At 34.9% G+C, this 18,690-nt stretch overlaps 1 protein-coding gene across 4 annotated transcripts in view; it reads left to right on the forward strand.

The window, feature by feature from the left end:
• The window catches only part of LOC138709474 (zinc finger protein 660-like), a 38,918-nt gene that overhangs the window by 226 nt on the left and 20,002 nt on the right, over positions 1-18,690 (forward strand). The window contains exons 2-4 of one of the 4 annotated variants that reach the window (XM_069840263.1): positions 6,363-6,503; positions 6,592-6,741; positions 13,004-13,105. In XM_069840263.1, the coding sequence (XP_069696364.1) occupies positions 6,477-6,503; positions 6,592-6,741; positions 13,004-13,105 (279 nt within the window). In that variant the 5' untranslated portion in view covers positions 6,363-6,476. Of the gene's footprint in view, positions 1-6,362; positions 6,504-6,591; positions 6,742-13,003; positions 13,106-13,211; positions 16,998-18,690 lie in introns of those variants that run through there. The other 3 variants (XM_069840264.1, XM_069840262.1, XM_069840261.1) reach the window with 3 other exon arrangements.

Genomic DNA, 18,690 nt, shown 5'->3' on the forward strand with positions numbered 1-18,690 from the left:
TGCTAAGTTCGAGCCAGAGGGGCTGTCGTGGTTGTTGGGGCGGAGGGTGGAATATGTCCGTATGGTGGCTAGGTTGAATTCCTATGTTCTTCCTGAAGTATGTATGAATTCTCATTGCCAGAAATCACTAGTCAGCCCATGCACAGGTGTTTATTTTCAATGATATTAAACTTAATAGCAATTAATTACTTCTGAAATAGTTATTACATTGACACTAGGCTACTCTGTGTTGGACACTATTATGTTTGCACTGTTGCCTCTCGCGTTGTTAATTATCGATTGAAATTGTAGTAATTAGATAAGCACAATGTCTGATTGTAAAGCGAATGTAACTTTGAAATACGTTTAAAATTCACTTTAATTAACGGTGTCCTATTCGTGAAGGATGAAAACAAGATGGTGATGAAACTGTTAGGTACTGCTAACGACTTGTAAATTATATTCGAAAGGTTTAAATATGTTTATTGATTAGGATTGAACTGTGCTATTTTCTTGATTTCAATTATAAAATAAAAGATTTCATGCTTTGTATCAGTATTAGACGTAGAATGTGAAAAATATAGCTTGCGGTATTAGTAAGGGCGTGTAGGCCTAATTCAAGTGTGATGCAATTTAAAATTTATTTCCGACACAATGAATTATTAAATGATTGGGCTCCCAAATTATTTAACATACATTTTAAAGAATTTAAGACTGAAGATATAGGCTAGGCTACGTGTTAACAGTTGGTGTATAAAAAATTGACGTCCGTCTTGGCTCCTACTCTTAGCCAAAGGCCAGAATAGCGTGTTTCCACGTGAGATGTTGCAAGCTTTTATGAAGAAATAAACTTAGTTACTTTGAGGCTACAGGTAGTAGGCTATTGCTAATGAATATGGGGTGTTCCATCATTGTGTAGGGTCAGCAAGTTATTTTTATATTTGTGACAAATGGTCAGTATAATGGATACCAGTGAGATAATTAACTTAATACATTTTTGTTTTATAGCCTACAGACTGATGACAGTTAGGGACATAGGCTATTATAATAGCGTCGAAAACTTTGCGTTCGGAATGAGTTGCTCTTTCGGTTCCTTTGTAGGTACAAGGGTGTTTGAAAAATTCATAATCTGACATAGAAATTAAACTAGGATTATTCTGAAACAATATTTATTTCTCAACATAATCCCCCTCTGAGATTCACACACTTGTTTGGATTGATATTCAGTTTGTAGATGGCGAACCAATTCATATCTCATAAGCCTAGTCCTGTTTTCTGATTACCACATTGTTTATTATTTCATATTTCTACCTAAAAGTGGTTGATTAAATAATTCATGATATAATAAAATAAATTCAGCACTAAACATATTATCTCATACATTTCAAAATTTTACATCCTGCCCCTCCATTGAGAAGATGGAATTGTATCCTGGAATTGCGTAGTTATAGAAGCAGCAGCGGAAGATTCCTCGAGGACTGTAAAAAAATTACAGACCTGAGGAATTTGTGTACATGGATATAGCAGTATTGTTATTGCATATTTTAGTAATAAAAAATAAATATAATATAATTGTATATAATTAATGCAGTTTATACATGGATTAGTTTTGCCTAATTTTTGTTCTGAGAATAGAATGTTATCAATGGACGCTCATATATGGTCATATTTCCGTAAAACAGTCCCGTAATATGGAGGCAGAATTCTGAGTATTCCACTGTGTGTGATGAAACTGGACATCTCCACATTTCGGAACTTCATAAGGTTCCATCTCCAGGACAAATTGATATGACCTGAAGGTTAACTCCCGTTATGCATGTTTTAAATACCATAACTTTTCCCTAATGGTAAAAATGGAATCGTTTCCAGTCCACTATCGTAATAAACGTGATTTCACTTGTTTTGGCATAGCTTAACAAAACACAAAATATGAAAATTCAATGTCAACACCAAAAGCACCAAAATAAGACAGACTGCACAGAGACCTCAGAAAAGTTCACAGCTTGTACCTGCATACGCAAGATCACAGTCTTCTATCTGGGAACATTCTCGAAAACTTCACGAATTTCAATAATACGACTTTTTCGCTGTTCATTCACCTCAAGAGAATTTCAGTCACTTCATACTTTACTACTGAGATGTCATATCTGCGATCATTGGAAATTTCAAAATGCAATTAGTGCCCTTGAGAGAGCGAAGCCTCCGAAGGACGGCCCGCTATAATAAGGAAGATAGAATTCCCTGTTAATCATTTTATCCAAAACAAAAGACTAGAGGGGTAAAGACCACAGATTGGGTCGCTTTCTCCAATGCAGAAGAGAATACAAATTATAAGATGCATTGAAATTTCTAAATATATTTATATAAAACACAGTAAATGTAGAAAAATACGTATTAATTATTATTTAGGTGTTTTTAGTTGCTAAGGTCCAATTTAGGTTTTTTTAGGTTCAACAGAATTTACATATATAACTCTTATGACCATGATTCGAGAAATTATCTAAAAGTTATGAGTTCAGAAGTAAGGAAAAAAATAGATAAAGACCTATAAATCCAGTCCCTAGTCATGACTCATGACTGACGCCATATCAAGTTACATACTGTACAAGAAATTCACTGCCTCCTCTCCAGATCTCTGTGTATGGTTAAAGCAGAAAATTCCTGATTTAAATAAAAGATCTGTCTGCTATACTAATGCATATAGAGTGTTAGTTGGAAGACCTGAAGGGAAAAAAACCTCTGGGGAGGCCAATGCATAGATGGGAGGATAATATTAAAATATATTTGAGGGAGGTGGAATATGATGGTCGGAACTGAATTAATCTTGTTCAGGATAGGGTCTGATGGCGGGCTTATGTGAGGGCGGCAATGCATCTCTGGATACCTTAAAAGCCATTTGTAAGTCTGCTATGCTGAAAGTTGTAGTCCAGTTTAGAAGTTGGGTGTATAATGGGATCTATCGAAGAAAAATTCAAAATGTCAGGGTGTACAAAAGTTGAATGACCCTAGAGGAGAGTGCGAAGGTTTCATTTGTCTTTGAGAACCTTGGAATGTTTGTAGAATGGCTAGCTCATGTTTTTCGAGTAGTTTACTGGAAAACATCTTTATTGTCTTCTTGCAATATCTGAAAAGCCTGATTCAGTGGTAGATACAGAAATATTAACGGAGGATGAAAAATCGTGCAGAATATGAAAAAAAATAGTATGAAGATTTTTATGAAATATGGTAATTTTACCAAAATGTTATCAAATATGAGAATTTTTTATGTTGATTACATTCTACACATCGTGAATTGTGAAAATCCTTGTTCCCATACTGCTAGCAAGAATGGTTCAGAATGTGAAAACTGGCTTCATTTATACACCGATGGTTCCTTGATCTCCAGAGAACAAGGTGCTGGTGCAGGTGTTACGTGCTGTCTCTTCTCACTTTATAGATCTCTTTGATATGGAACAACAAGTTTTGATGGAGATATCGTTGCACTAAGTGAAAGTCTCAGGAATCTTCTATGCCACATCAATAAATTTAAGAATGCAGTTATATTGTCAGACTCCAAAGCAGCTATTCTATCAATAGTCTCTAAACACACACCTTCATCTCAAACAGCAGAAATAACTAAAATGCTCTCTCAATTAATATCACTCAATAAAAGAATTGTATTCCAGTGGATACCATCCCATTGTGGAATCCTGGGAAACGAGAATGCGGATGCTTTAGCAAAGAAGGGCAGCACTGCTACTTACAGACCTGTTACTAAATCTGTGTATTACTCTGTGAAGAGATTTATCAAATCTACATACTTAGACTTCAACAAACAAAATTTGATAACACAATCCCAAGGGAAAAAATGGAACTCTCTGCATCATAATCCACAGTTAATTCCCGATTTACCACGAAAATCGTCTGTAGCTGCATTTAGATTGGCAACAGGCCATGATTGTTTGGCCAAACACTTGCATAGAATTGGAATATATCAGTCTCCTAACTGCCCATTGTGCAACTCAAACCAAGAAATGGATTCGGAACACCTCAAAATCTGTGCTTCAGTGGCTGGCCATGATAATATCTTTGAAAAATATTGGAGTGCAAGAGGTCAAGTGACTTTATCGTCAAACGCCTGGCATTAGAAAACAACAACCTATTTTTTTTTTTTTTGCATTTCTCTAGTAATGATTTTTGTTCAAAAAGTGGAATTCATTACAAATACATTTGATTTCCGTGTACTTATGTGGAAGAAGAAACTGAATATGCGATTAAAGATTACTAAGATACTAGGAAAAATTACAATATGCGTCCGAGAGTCAGGGGTGGCCAAATCAGATGGAAAGACATTAAATAGTGAAGGGTCCCATTTCACGATATTGAGCTTAAAGACCTTAAATATACTATTGATTTGGGAAAGGCTAAGAGGTAAGTCATTCAAATGAAACTCTAAATCACCACTGAATTGTATGAGGGGAGAGGCAGGGAATATGAGGATAGCGGGAGAGAGGTGTACAGACACACGCGCATACACACACACACACACACACACACACACACACACACACACACACACATACATACATACATACATACAACCCCCCCTCTCTCTTTCATATTGTTTAATAATATGATTATTGAATATCTTGCTAATATTATCCATTGAACATTTTTAAAGTATGCTAGTTGCATTGTCCAGCGTGGAAATATTCTTTCCTGTCATTAACTTTCATTTCAAAACTCGTTGTTTTATTATAACAGGCATATGTGCACTTAAGGGGTTAGGTACAGCTTACAACAGTAAAATTTTTGGAAATATTCAACGTTTTTTTTCCTCCAGTATTGTATCTTGTACAATAATGAAAATTGGTATGTGTAAAACATTGTCCTTCTGCTATATGAAAAAAATATTTTTACGATTTAAAAAATTATTTATATATACATTTTTTTTCAAAATTCAAAATGGTGGCAGTTCACTGTGCAGTGATGAAGTGTTTCCCTCATAACTCATAAACTTGTTAACTTTTTCATGTTCTCTCTCTTTTATTTTATTGATGAAACTCATGTTAACAATATCATGTTCTTTCAGCTACATTCCTTAATAAATAATTTTCTTTTTTTTTGTGTTAGAAGAAAATACTGATATTTGACCATTGATTAAAGTTCTCGTTAACACTTTGTTAAAACCATAAAATTTACTTAGTCTTACGTTAAAAAAGTGTAAAATTGTTAAAAAAAGGCATATGCCTTCGACAGACGGCCCGTTTCAATGCTATGTCACGTCATCTTCAGTGTCTCTTGAACCACTGGTGATCTTGACTCTATGATATGCATTTGTCGATGGTAGGGGTGGGGGGTGTGTTGTTTCTATGGTGGGGGCTGGCTCTTTGTGTGTTATGATGTATTATGACGTCGAATAATGTGTGTGTATTGAACTGCAATTGTGTGTTAAGTATATATTGTGGATATGCTATTGTATTCTTATATATTTCGTACTGTTCTAGGATGTTTAATTGTGAACTTTTTGGTGTGATGTGTAAAATTTCCATATCTGTTTCTATATTATTGTAGTCATGATTATTGTTGATAATGTGGTGTGACTACAATAATCATGACTAAATAATATAGAAACAGATATGGAAATTTTACACATCACACCAAAAAGTTCACAATTAAACATCCTAGAACAGTACGAAATATATAAGAATACAATAGCATACCCACAATATATATTTAACACACAATTGCAGTTCAATACACACACATTATTCGACGTCATAATACATCATAACACACAAAGAGCCAGCCCCCACCATAGGAACAACACACCCCCACCCCTACCATCGACAAATGCACATCATAGAGTCAAGATCACCAGTGGTTCAAGAGACACTGAAGATGACGTGACATAGCGTTGAAACGGGCCGTCTGTCGAAGATATATGCCTTTTTTTTTTTAACAATTTTATACTTTTTTAACGTAAGACTAAGTAAATTTTATGATATTTGACCATTTTTTAAAATGAATTTGTTTTTTATCAGACAATCTATCAAAGGTAGAGAAGTGATTTTTCATCAGATTGTAGATATGACATGCATAAATACACACAAAAAATTTCATCGCAGACTGTTCGATACTTTTTGAGTTATGATGGAAACACTTCATCACTGCATAGTGAATTTTGAAAAAAAAAAATATAAATAACTTTTTTTAAATCGTAAAAATATGTTTATCATATAGCAGAAGGACAGTGTTCTACACGTAATAATTTTCATTATTGTACAAGATGCAGTAATGGAGGAAAAAAATGTTGAATATTTCCAAAATTTTAGCTGTACCTAACCCCTTAACCAAAATCCTAAACCTCCAATGTCTTATTTTCTTAATGACCACGAATATAGCTCAGGCAGTAGGCAAGTTTGTCTGCTGATTCCAGGCTGCACTTTGGCTTGGGTTCGATTGAAAGAATCAGCTTTGCTTCCTGATAACAGCCTACACTCAACACCAAAAGAGTCATGCATGCAGCACAATTTAGATGTAATGTATGTATTTTGTTCTTTAAAAAATATTTGAATTAAAATTTGAATTTGGAAAACGATTTTTACTCTTTGTGTGATTTCTCTGATGCAGATATATGCTGGAGATGGCCTTCCTGCATTAATATGTCATCGGTGTTTATACCAAGTGGAGAGATCTTATGAATTTAAGGAACAATGTGAACATTCTGATGCTACATTGCGACAGTACCTGAAGAAACAGCGACTTGGTGATACATGTCAGGTAATTGTAATTACTGAACTAACAAACATTCTGATGGGTGCACATAAAAAAAATTAATTGATATGATATGATATTTATTTGTCAGTCAACTTTACAAATCAGTTATGGTGGACCTTCACATTTCTGTCTTTCGATCCACCATCCCTTTAATACATACAACTCTTTTCTATTAATGTATTCATTGCCGAGTATTTCTTGATTACTTTCTAATGTTCAGTTATGACTGAATTGCTATAATATGTCCTTCCCTCTCTATCCTCTTCTATTCTCTCCCTCCTACCTAGACTGTCTCCCTTCCATTTCTCGCTCACCTATTCAATATTGCATGTTCCTTCCTTAATAATTTGCATTATTTATTTACTTTCTTCTCTGCTCTCAAATCTACCTACTCTTAATCATTATTTTCCAGCTATTTTCTCCTACATTACTTGTTGACTTTTCTGTTTTCTCTATTTTACAACACTTACATCACTTATTTTTTTTTTATATCCTCTATTTATTTACATATTGATCCCCATCTCTTCGCTTCATTCCTAAATTTCCTATTTTATTATCTCTTTCCATATATTTATTTCTATAATACTCCTACAGTTATAGTACCCCTGATACTACTCCCAACCCACAACATTGAAAAACATGAAATATCTAATTCACTTAATTACACTTGCAATTTCTCTCTCATTCCATTTCACATTTGCTCAGATTTTTTTTTTTTCACTTTAATTCTCTTTTATTCATTGTTTGATAGTCTATCTTATTACACTCTTACCCTATCTTCATACACTTAACACTTTCTTCTCTATTCCTTTTCTTACACTTTTGCCACCCCTAACTTTCTTGCACTCACTTCTTAGCACTCTTCTTCTTCGCTAATAACCTGTCCAAAACCCTATCTATTCTGTCCTCACAATCACTAATATCTGGTGGTCGCTTCATTCCTTCACTCGTTCTTATCATGTCTTCTCTTGCATTTCCTCCATTAGTCTTGTCTATGCTCCTGACCTCAGACACTTCCAGCTGTTTCCCTAATCCTTGTAAAAAAAATATTTTTTTTCTTTCACCATGTTAATAATGTCAAAAGAAGTGTTTATAGAAATTTTGGTCACTCGACCTCAATTACGAGGGTTGTAAAAAATTAAGTTCGCCAGGGGCTATTAACACAAAGAAAACACAATTTCACTGGACAAATTTATTGGAACAGACACAGCAATTGTTGAGCTATTTTTTCAACATATTCCTCACTGGAATTGAAACATTTATCATATCATGGGATCGACAGGAAGGTGCAGTTGGCTGTACCCAAGGATACAGAAATTGATCCCATGATGTGATAAACGTCTTAATACCAGTGGAGGATATGTTGAAAAATAGTGCAACAATTGCTGTATCTGTTTCAGTAAATCTTTCCATGCAATTGTGCTTTATTCTGTAAAAGGCCCCAGGGAAAATCGCCTTGTAATTGCGTTCGAGTGGCCAAAATTTGTATAAGCACTTGTTTTGACTTTATTAACATGGTGGAAGAAAAAAATTTAACTTCTTTATCTGCCCACATCAGAATGTTTGCTTGTAAGACATTGGGCCCTAATCTTAGATAGAAAATATTTCCTTAATGTTTCTATTCAGTAGTTTTGTATCCAGTCAGCGCGTCTGGCGAAACCAGGTGGCCTGGGTTCGAATCCCGATTGGGGCAAGTTATTGGTTGAGGTTTTTTCCGGGGTTTTCCTTCAACCCAATACGAGCAAATGCTGGGTAACTTTCGGTGCTGGACCCCGGACTCATTTCACCGGCATTATCACCTTCATATCATTCAGACGCTAAATAACCTAGATGTTGATACAGCATCATAAAATAACCCAATAAAAAAAAGTTTTTTATTTTGTATCAATACAGTTATGTTACCATGCAGATAAAGTGAAGATTCTTGTTAAAAGAAAAAAAATTACTGAAATTCGCAATGTGATACAATAGTAATATATGTTACAAGAGCGGTATGTTGACGTTTTCATGTTCGAGGAAAGGATTGAAAAAGCGAAACGTAGTTGAGCTTTTTTAATTTCCGAGAACATGAAAACAAACATATCGCTCGTGTATCGTACATTATTTTGTGCGAAGATCGTTTATTACATACCTGAAAGACGAATTTCTAATTAGTTGCAATGAAATCTCCATCTTGGTTTCTGTTTAATGACGCCAACTTCGGAACACCAAAATATCTTTCTTCAACATTGTTGCTGTAAAATGTTTTCTGTGTTTACTATATTCCAGCAGGCCGTGATATACTGTACGTCTGTCTTTTTTTTTCCCCCAGTCTATAAATGCGAACTTAAAACAAATGGTAAGGTTATGTAATGATTTATTTTTCATTTTAATATTTTAACAATATTATTTATATAACATATTGCAGTAATAACATCAGCATCTGGAATCTCGTCGATTTTTTCACGGCTTCCTTAATGTTACTCGTATCAGGAATGCAATAAGTTTCGTGGAGTAGTAGACTTTACTTAATTTTTGCAAATATTTAAAAACAATAATTAACATTGCAATTAGGTGAAATTGCAGTGGTAAGTTTCCAATTTATAATTATTACTATGTTAAACGTCTCTAAAAATAATATGTTAAAAGCCTAAAGCAGTAAAATGAATGTCGCGCTTAAGCGGTAAGAAGAGGGAAATTGTTACGTGTGTTACGTTGGGAATACTGAATGTGGTATTTCACACTTACCGCGTATTGGTTCTGTACGGAAAACAAGCGAATACGCATGATTCGCACAAAAGCCTCTTAGATATAGCTACTAGCTACAATTCAAGATAGTTTTCATTCATGATAATATTATGTACTTGGCATGTTATGTAGCAGTGAAGCATAAACTGTATGTAGGGTAGTTGCTAAGATTACTACTGCTATTACTACCACTGCTGCTACTTATGCTGAAATGCTACTACTGCTAAAATGCTGGTTTCAGCACTTCTAAATCTGCATGAGCTGTCGAAGTGATTGTTAGTTCCCTAATGTTCTTGTCAAAGGTATATGGTATGGTATTTAATTATTTATACATGATTACAGTTAAGGGGGGAGACGGATGAAATTTTGGTCATATGCAGAGACTAAGAGGAAAGATTGGAGAATGCTGGGTTTGCAGTGAAAGACCTGCCTATGGGCAGAACACTTATATATATGTATATTTCTGTCAAAAATCGCATTTTTGTTTTCTTGTGAAAAATGAATTAGCAGTCTCTTATTTATATGTTGAGCAAGTTTCAATGCTTTGCGGCATTCGAAAGCATAAAAATTATGCAATATATAAATGGCTGCACCATTGAATTTTAATTCCATGCAAATTTTACAAGCTGTTGTCTCACACTTTTTTTTTTTTTCAACACATTTCGTCAGGTTTGAAGTGTAAAGGCTCTTACAATTTTGATGCTAGAAATATGGAATTTTTATTGCATATTCTACACACTATGGTTACCAAAATAGTGCATTGGTTGTATGATTAAATGAGTACTTTTTGAAATAAAAAATGAAATATTTATCAGTGACAATGGAAAACTTAAGCAGCGGATATAAACATTTTTTCCCCTATTTTATAGTAAAGATATAGGAAAACTAATGCGTGATGTTATTATAAATATGCCACTTGTCTTGCAAAAAAAAATTTCAGACATTTTAGTGAAAAAGTGAGTTATACATTTAATTTTGAAATATGAAAGTTTTTCAAAGCATTTTGTACACTTCGAACCTGACGAAATGTGTTGAAAAATAAAGTGTGAGAAAACAGCGTGTAAAATTTGCATGGAATTAAAATGCAGATGATTTATCCAGTTGTTCTGATAATGTTTTATGTGATTAATTACAGGTTCTAGTTGTAATTCTTCCATTACATCTTCATTGCGTTTGTGATCCCATTTCGTATATCCCACTGTATACCCTTTCGGGCCGGCAACCCTTTGGGCAGTAATTTCATAATTCGAAAAATTGTATTCTGAACTGAAAAATGCAGTCCAACATGTCGTAAATTTCGACAGCTGGAAACTAGAATCAGTCCAAGCAACTATAGATATAAACAATGTGTTACATATCATAGGTTTTTGTTATGCCTTTGCCTTTTTATTCCAGAATTTTTATATGTATGCCCACTATTTATTTTAACATTCTACAGTCGAAAACTTCTTTTGATATATTATATTTGTTAATGAAAGAGGTAGATGAAGGAAACTTCTACCAGTATCAAATTTCTCAGATGTGGGAAGATTATTAAAGAAATCGAACAAGAATGTGCTGTTTTATCTTCAGATGTTGTGGGTGTTGACCAGCTCAAAGAAGAGGTGCTTATGAAATTCTTGATTCGGTTTTGGTTCAGTTAGAAACACGTTTCAGTAACTAAATAGCTAAGCAGAAAAACGTTGCAAACGACATTTTATTTCCTCTTGCAATGTTTTCATATAAACCTGTTGCACATACTTTCTTTTACATTTTAGTAAACTCTGTTTGTTGAAAAACAAAGTAGAACCTTCAATTTAAGTTGTAGAACTTCAGAGATTGTAGGAAAATGTTACAATGCTATGCATAAATTATTTCTTTTTCTGTTCCTATATGCTTTCTGCTTTCCTATTCACTTGCAGAGAACTTGGTGTAATGCATCTTCTTGATGAAACTAAACCTAATATTTATCATTCTAAGTTACTTACAAATAGCTTTTAAGAAATCTGCAGGTTCATTGCTGCCCTCACATAAGCCCATCATTGGTCCCTATCCTGAGCAAGGTCAATCCAGTTTCTATCATCATATCCCACCTCCGTCAAATCCATTTTGATACTATCTTACCATCTAGGCCTACATCTTAGCCTCCCCAAAGGTCTTTTTCCCTCTGGTCTTCCAACTAACACAATTTCTGGTTTTTCCCGTACGTGCTGCCTATCTCAAACGTCTGGATTTAATATTCCCAATTATGTTAGGTGAGAAATACAATGCTTGCAGTTCTACGTTGTGCAACTTTCTCCATTCTCCTATAACTTCATCCCGCTTAGCCCCAAATATTTTCCTAAGCACCTTATTCTCGAACACCCTTAATCTCTGTTCCTCTCTCAAAGTGAGAATCGAAGTATCACAACTGTTAATATAACTACATAAAGATTCATTTTTGGTCCTACAGAATATATCTGTTATGGTAACAATGATAATTATTAGAGGAGAAAAATTCGCTCTGGTGCTGGGGATCGAACCCAGGTCCTTCATTCTACCCTAGATCATATATGTAACAGATAGCTCATCCCTATGTTAAAATCGGCAGCACTTTGAAGAGAACAACAGCCAGGATCGCCACCCATCTGCCATAAACGAACACGAGATGGCAGTACAATTGTTAATGAAATTCAAATGGGAGTTATGACGTGACTCCTTATGTAACAACTAGATGGCAGGATAGTAAACCTGACAAAAGTTGTTACCGTCAAAGCCTATAAAGCCAAGCTATCTGGGTATATATGATGTAAGGTTCTACGTACCAAGTGCTCTAACCACTGAGCTACACCGAAGTTCAATCCACAGCACTGGATCGAATCCCCCTCCTCCAGTGTTTTTCCCTTTGTGGCCTCATTCCAAGTTCGACCTATTTTTTTGTACATTTTATTCAATTGGCGGTTTCTGGTTTAATTATGTGAATCCTACTTAATTGTAATCTTATACTAATATGTATACTAATGTGTTTATTTTTATTTTTACTGTGTATATTTTTTATTGAATTATCAGCTTCTGTTTTTATGTGATTTGTATTTGATTCTAACAACATTAATATGTATTCCACTATGTTTATTTTTATTTTATGAGGTAAATTTTTATCTAACTACCTCTTTTGATCTCATTATGTACCTAAATTGTATTGGTATGTAATCACTTAATTCCGATCCAGTTGTATGTTCACCTATGTAAGCTAGTTTTAATCCTGGTTGAGTGTTAAAGAAGGCCTTACGGCCTTAACTGTGCCAGGTTAAATAAAGCCATTATTATTATTATTATTATATATGTTGACATATATTAAGTCAACTGCCATTATACAAGGAGCACACTCAACTGTGTGACTTGGTGGCCGGGATTCACAGATTCTTCATCCAACACTGCATATTACAATATTTGGACCCAGAAGTGTGGTTACCTCCATCTAGCTTATTGGAGACATTTTTGTTTGATTTATCAATAGTGAAATAGGAGCAGTAAAATACGTGGTTGGCATGAATATGTCTGTCCATCTTGTTTTTGACAGGTTGTGACGATAAAGCAGGAGAATATTCAAGAAGACTCAAGTCAGGACGCAGAAAATGGAGTCATGCATTTTGCGTCAGACTGCAGTGGTGCCAGAGATGACGTAAGTACTAATGACATGAAATTAATTGAATATTAGTGGTGTTTCAGTTTAGATTATAAGTCAGGACAGAAGGTGATCTGGGAATTTTGGGGCTTGTGTTTTGCAGAACATGGGTGCAAAACAAAATGAAATGCTGTATAAAGCGGGTCCGCAACTATTAGACATTGAACCATCCAGTCTGCAAGGAGATAAGCCCTCGGCAGCAGAGTGGACGTACAGTCTGGATATGACCGCAAATAATTTCCTGTTTGAAAAGAGAGAGGGTCTGTTTCATGCAGGGAGTCTTATATTTAAGCCTGAAGATATTGATTCGGTAGTAGTGGTTGTGGATCCACATGCCATGGATATGGATTCAATGTCCGATGACGACTGTTCCGAGGAGGGTGAAAACAAAAGACCTGTGGGGATTAGTTTGAAAAAATCGTGTTCAAAAATTATAAACAAAACTAGAAATCTAAAACGTGGCAAGAAGGTCACAGTTGCTGCTAAAACAGGTGGTGAGAGACCGTTCTCGTGTCCAGAATGTGGGAAGACATTTGCCCAGCGTGCCCATCTGGCACGTCATGAACTGGTGCATACGGGTGAGCGCCCTTATGGTTGCAGCATATGTGGCAAAGCGTTCGCTGACAGTTCAACATTAACTACACACATGCGCACTCATACAGGCGAGCGTCCTTTCGTGTGTGATATATGTGGTAAAGCTTTTGCGGGGCGTTCTGATCTCAGAAAACATGCAATCATCCATACTGGTCGGCGCCCATACGTGTGCAGTGTGTGTTCCAAAGCCTTCACGCGCAGCACCAACTTGAAGAAACATGCGCGGATTCACAGTGGCGTGCGTCCTCATGCGTGCAGGGAGTGTTCTAAGACATTTGCAGCAAAGGGCGACTTGACCCGCCATGCACTGATTCATTCTGGCTGCAAACCGTTCGTTTGCACTGTCTGTAATGTTGCCTTTGCTCGGAGGGACAAGCTGACACGGCACGAGAAGACGCATATCCGGGATCAACTGTCCCATGTACGACAGGCTTAGACGTAAATAATTATTTGTTTACCTATTTGGAGTGCGGCATTTATTGTTACATCACTGTAAGGTATTAGCAAATTATATTTTTCATGTGATGAAAATAGAAGATTTGTTGTTATGCCTCGTAGTGCTTGAAAATCTGATTGATCAACGTATGGTTTTAAATTATACATAGTAGAATCAATAATTTAATGGACTGTGAACACTGTTGACTTAGTTCTTGCTTTGTATGTACATTCACCTACAGTACTGGTGCAGTTGCTAGAAACAGTCCTTGGAATCAACTAACTGAAACTGTGGTAGCATTGTATGCTAAAGAGAACCTAACAAATAGTCTTTCACAGAGAAAAACAGAACAAATCAGCAGTGGCGTAGCATGAAATTTTGAGCAGGGGAAGCTAACTCAAGTTGTCTTTCATGTATAAAGGATGCGAATTAATGGGGGGTATGAGGGAATTCCACCCTGTTGGAAAGTTTTCCCCTCTCATAAATTCATATTAAGATTCCTGCCTGGGATAACTTCTATCCCTCTTCACAAAATATAACTGTTTTAATACGAGTATACTTTATAAAGTACAGTATAAAGTAAGCAAAGAAAATAATATTGATGTGTTGTCATCACCGGCAAAGTTGACAACAATCAATAACTTAGGAATTACACATCTTATCTTAAGCCTGCTCATGGATATAATTATTATTATGATCCAGATGCAAGACAAGCAACTCAATGCGATCAAGCGTTGAGTCGTATTGAATGAGGATAATAGTAATTTTATGTATGGTATTCTCTATCTAGGATTATATCCCCCCTCATCAGAAATCTTAATTTGCACCCTGCATGTACATATGAGAAAACGTATTACAAAATTATAGTCTTAAAATAAATAGTAGTCAGTGTCAAGTTAGCAGTCCGAAGATTCGTTTAAAACTCGTAACACCAATAAGGCACGACCTCAAACGGTACGTAGTAAAATATGATTTCAGGGATTACACATAACATCTCTAACAAATAGACACGTATACGTATAACATTAGCTCACTCCCTGTCATATTTAGAGAAATTACAATATTAATGGTCAATAGATACAGTATTTGTATAATTATGCAAGTGTGCATCTGTCTTTTGGTTATGTCCTTCATTGACAGCAAGGGAGTCGGTCATTTGTTTTTTAAATCACACTTTTTTTTTCATAAGTCAGTCTTGATAATGGAATTTCCCTAAAAAATTCAAGTAAATTAGTGTCAGGAACTGTTATTTCACTCATTATTTATTATATCAGCCACAATGCACATTAACACTTCAACTGAACACAACTCACGAAAGGGATATTTCAGAAACTATTTTTTTTTTCAATGTCAAAGCTAGCTTCTTGCGAGCCTTGCAACCAGGTAGTTAGTAGAAAAGGATGGAAAATCTGCGGGGTGGGTTACACAGAAGAATGCGTGAAAGAAAGCAGTCTGCTTGTAATTCAGTGGAGGGAATTGGAAGTTGGTGTGTACTGGCATCATGTTTACTGCTGGATCACAAATCATCCTGAGCTGCCGCATCACAATATTTAACGCGCAAATATAAATTATATTAAAATTAATAAATAATTTTGTTCATAAACTGCAGGTTTATTATGAAATTATTATTAACTGGGGAAGCTGAGCTTTTTAGCTTACATTGACGCTACGCCACTGCAAATCAGTAGAATATTGAGGTTATAGTAAGTGTTACATTTACAGAGTTTGGTTGTTGTTTTGCCTAATTTGTGATGGGATTTGTTTTTGACATGCTGTTCAGATGCTAACATGAAGTAGCCTACTGTATTTAGATAGTCATGAGCATTGTAACACATTTCATTTAGCTAATGTTGTTCAAGCTATCATGCTCGTATTCTGATTGCTTATCATTGCACAGAATATAGGTGACACTTTTGTATGTACAATTTATTCTAGGGTGTAGTGTACAGTTCTCAGTCCACGAAATTATTGACTCTACTACATATGTGTCACTTCTGATGAGATTTTGGTAAATTATTCTTAATTTAGATTATTTTTATCAAGTCTTGATATCTTGTATTTAATTTTTAATTTTTTTGTTCTCATGCACTCCAAGGAGGTTAACAAGGACCAATATTGTATTGTGTTGCATGTGTGAATGATAGTAATATCTGTACTGCATGGTGTGAAAGATATGCACGTTACTGGATGGTGCTATGAAGATGAAGTCTGACAATTTAGGAAATGCTCAAAATTCAGTATATAATATTTAAATAAGATTTTTAATAGTCTCTAAATTCTAGGGACATGAACTTAAAATAGAAGACTGTGGCTGTGGTTAAGATGGCTATTTTATTTATGACACACTTAACTGTGCATTTACATTATAGTTGTACAATCTTATTCATTCTTGCACTTGTGTCTTTTTCCTTTATTTTTAAATTTGTCTCAGCACCATAAACATTCACACCTGTAAAATAGAATGCAACTTTTGGTAAAATATGGAAGAGGGATCATAATCATGAACACATAAAGGTTAGAATTTATTCGTCTTTATTGTGATATTTGAATTTGAATGAATGATCTGTTTCTAATATTCATGCAATAATGCACACGGTTCTTAGTATAATCATATAGCTGTTAAAAGTTGTACAAGAAAAGTCTTATATTAATATGAAATTATGTCGATTGTGAAAATTTATATTATGAACTGAATGTAGTCAGAATGGCAGGTTGGGAAATCATACCTTACCCCACATTTGTGGTAACATAAAATGAGAAAGTGTCACCTTACACAGTGATGCAGTATTAGATTTGTTTACGTTGTGTAGTATGTCACATATTTGTTGTTTTCAGAACCAATAAAACATATTGAAAGTTTATGCTTTAAAAATCTTCATTTGTTGGCAGGCACTAGATTCTTTAATTTAAAATTCCTTGAAGTAATGCAGTATAAATTTTATATTCCAGGAAAAAAAAAGTAAAAAAAGGCTTAAATTCTGTATGTATGTTTATGGCTGATACAATTTACAATAACTATTGGAATAGCATATCTTCTGACACTGTTTCAGTGTTTTCATTGCCTTAAAATGTTCATTTTGTGAGGCCAGCCAGAGTTGATCTCTGATAGATATGCTGTATATGTGGTTATAGTTTATAATAATTATTGGAATATCATGTCATCCATCATCTGACATCTTTTCAGTGTTTTCTTTGTCTTAAAATGTTCATTGTTCATTTCGTGAGGCTGACCAGAGTTTATCTCTGACAGAAATGTGAACATTGTCAAATCTTGGAGACTGAGCATGTGGTAGTCTGTTTATGATGCAGGTTGGAATTGTCTTCTTCAATGTTGTTCCTACTTTATAAACAGTTTTGTGTGTATGGTAAACTTATACATCGAAAATAAAAACACAGTGAACAACAAAGATAACAGCAACAATAATAATGATGATGATGATGATGATGATACAGATCTAGAAATTCTCGTCACTGGAGATGTCGTCATTGTACTACTTCGTTAATGATTAAATTTTCGTCACCGGACTTGTGATCACCGATTAAATTTTTGCCACCGGACTTGTGGTCACAGATTAAATTTTCGTCACCAGACTTATGGTCACAGATTACATTTTCGTCACTGACCACAATAATGTTTTTTTATCATTTTTTTTAAACATAATGGAATTGTTAGATTGTTTTTCAATGTTACGCAAAATGCTTTTCCAGGAGTCACTTAGCCAGTTGTCCCATCGAGGCTAAGCTTTTTGGAGGTGTTTACAGGCTGAAGGACTGTCAGGATAATACTCAGAAGAAGAAGATAATAATGAGCTGAGGGCGCAATTTCATCTGTGTATAGCTCTGACAGTTGTGCCCGAGTAAGCTGTCGTTGCTTTTGAAGATTTGGAAATCACTGCTATCTATGAATTAATTCCGGTCTTTAACTATGTGGAAGACAACTATGTGAAGGGCCGTAGACGCGGTAGAGACAGACAGATGCCAATGTTTCCCCCGACTGCGCAGTATAGAACTGTTATATAAGAACTAGAGAGAATCTTCCTCGAACAGTACATGTGAGACATGGCACAGGCTCATAAACACTCTCATGGGAAAGCCTCATCCTTCTTTATATTCTGTCCTGCAGTTACTACGGAGTGAGACAGGACACATTGTGGCAATTTTGAAATATTAATCACATAACATTTTATACAGTGTACCTATGGATATTTTACTTGTCAAAAGAAATGATAATTTTTAAGAAAATGTGTACTGGTGATCAAAATATTGGGTAACCAAAAATTGAAGTGACCAAAACACCGGGTGACAAAATTGCAGTGACTAGATGGTACAATGACGAAAGTTCCGGTGACGAGAATTCCACTTCCCTGATACTAGTATTACCAATACTACAAATAATAATAATAATAATAATAATAATAATAATAATAATAATAATAAAATGTATCTCTCACATAAACCATATAAAATTAACAACATATAAAGTTGTTGTGGCCTTAGAAATAAAAAGCTGGCTGCAATTTTTGTAGTTTTCCTTTTCGTAAATATTCACTTA

Source organism: Periplaneta americana, chromosome 11 (assembly GCF_040183065.1).
Source record: "Periplaneta americana isolate PAMFEO1 chromosome 11, P.americana_PAMFEO1_priV1, whole genome shotgun sequence".
Taxonomy (NCBI): Eukaryota; Metazoa; Arthropoda; class Insecta; order Blattodea; family Blattidae; genus Periplaneta; species Periplaneta americana.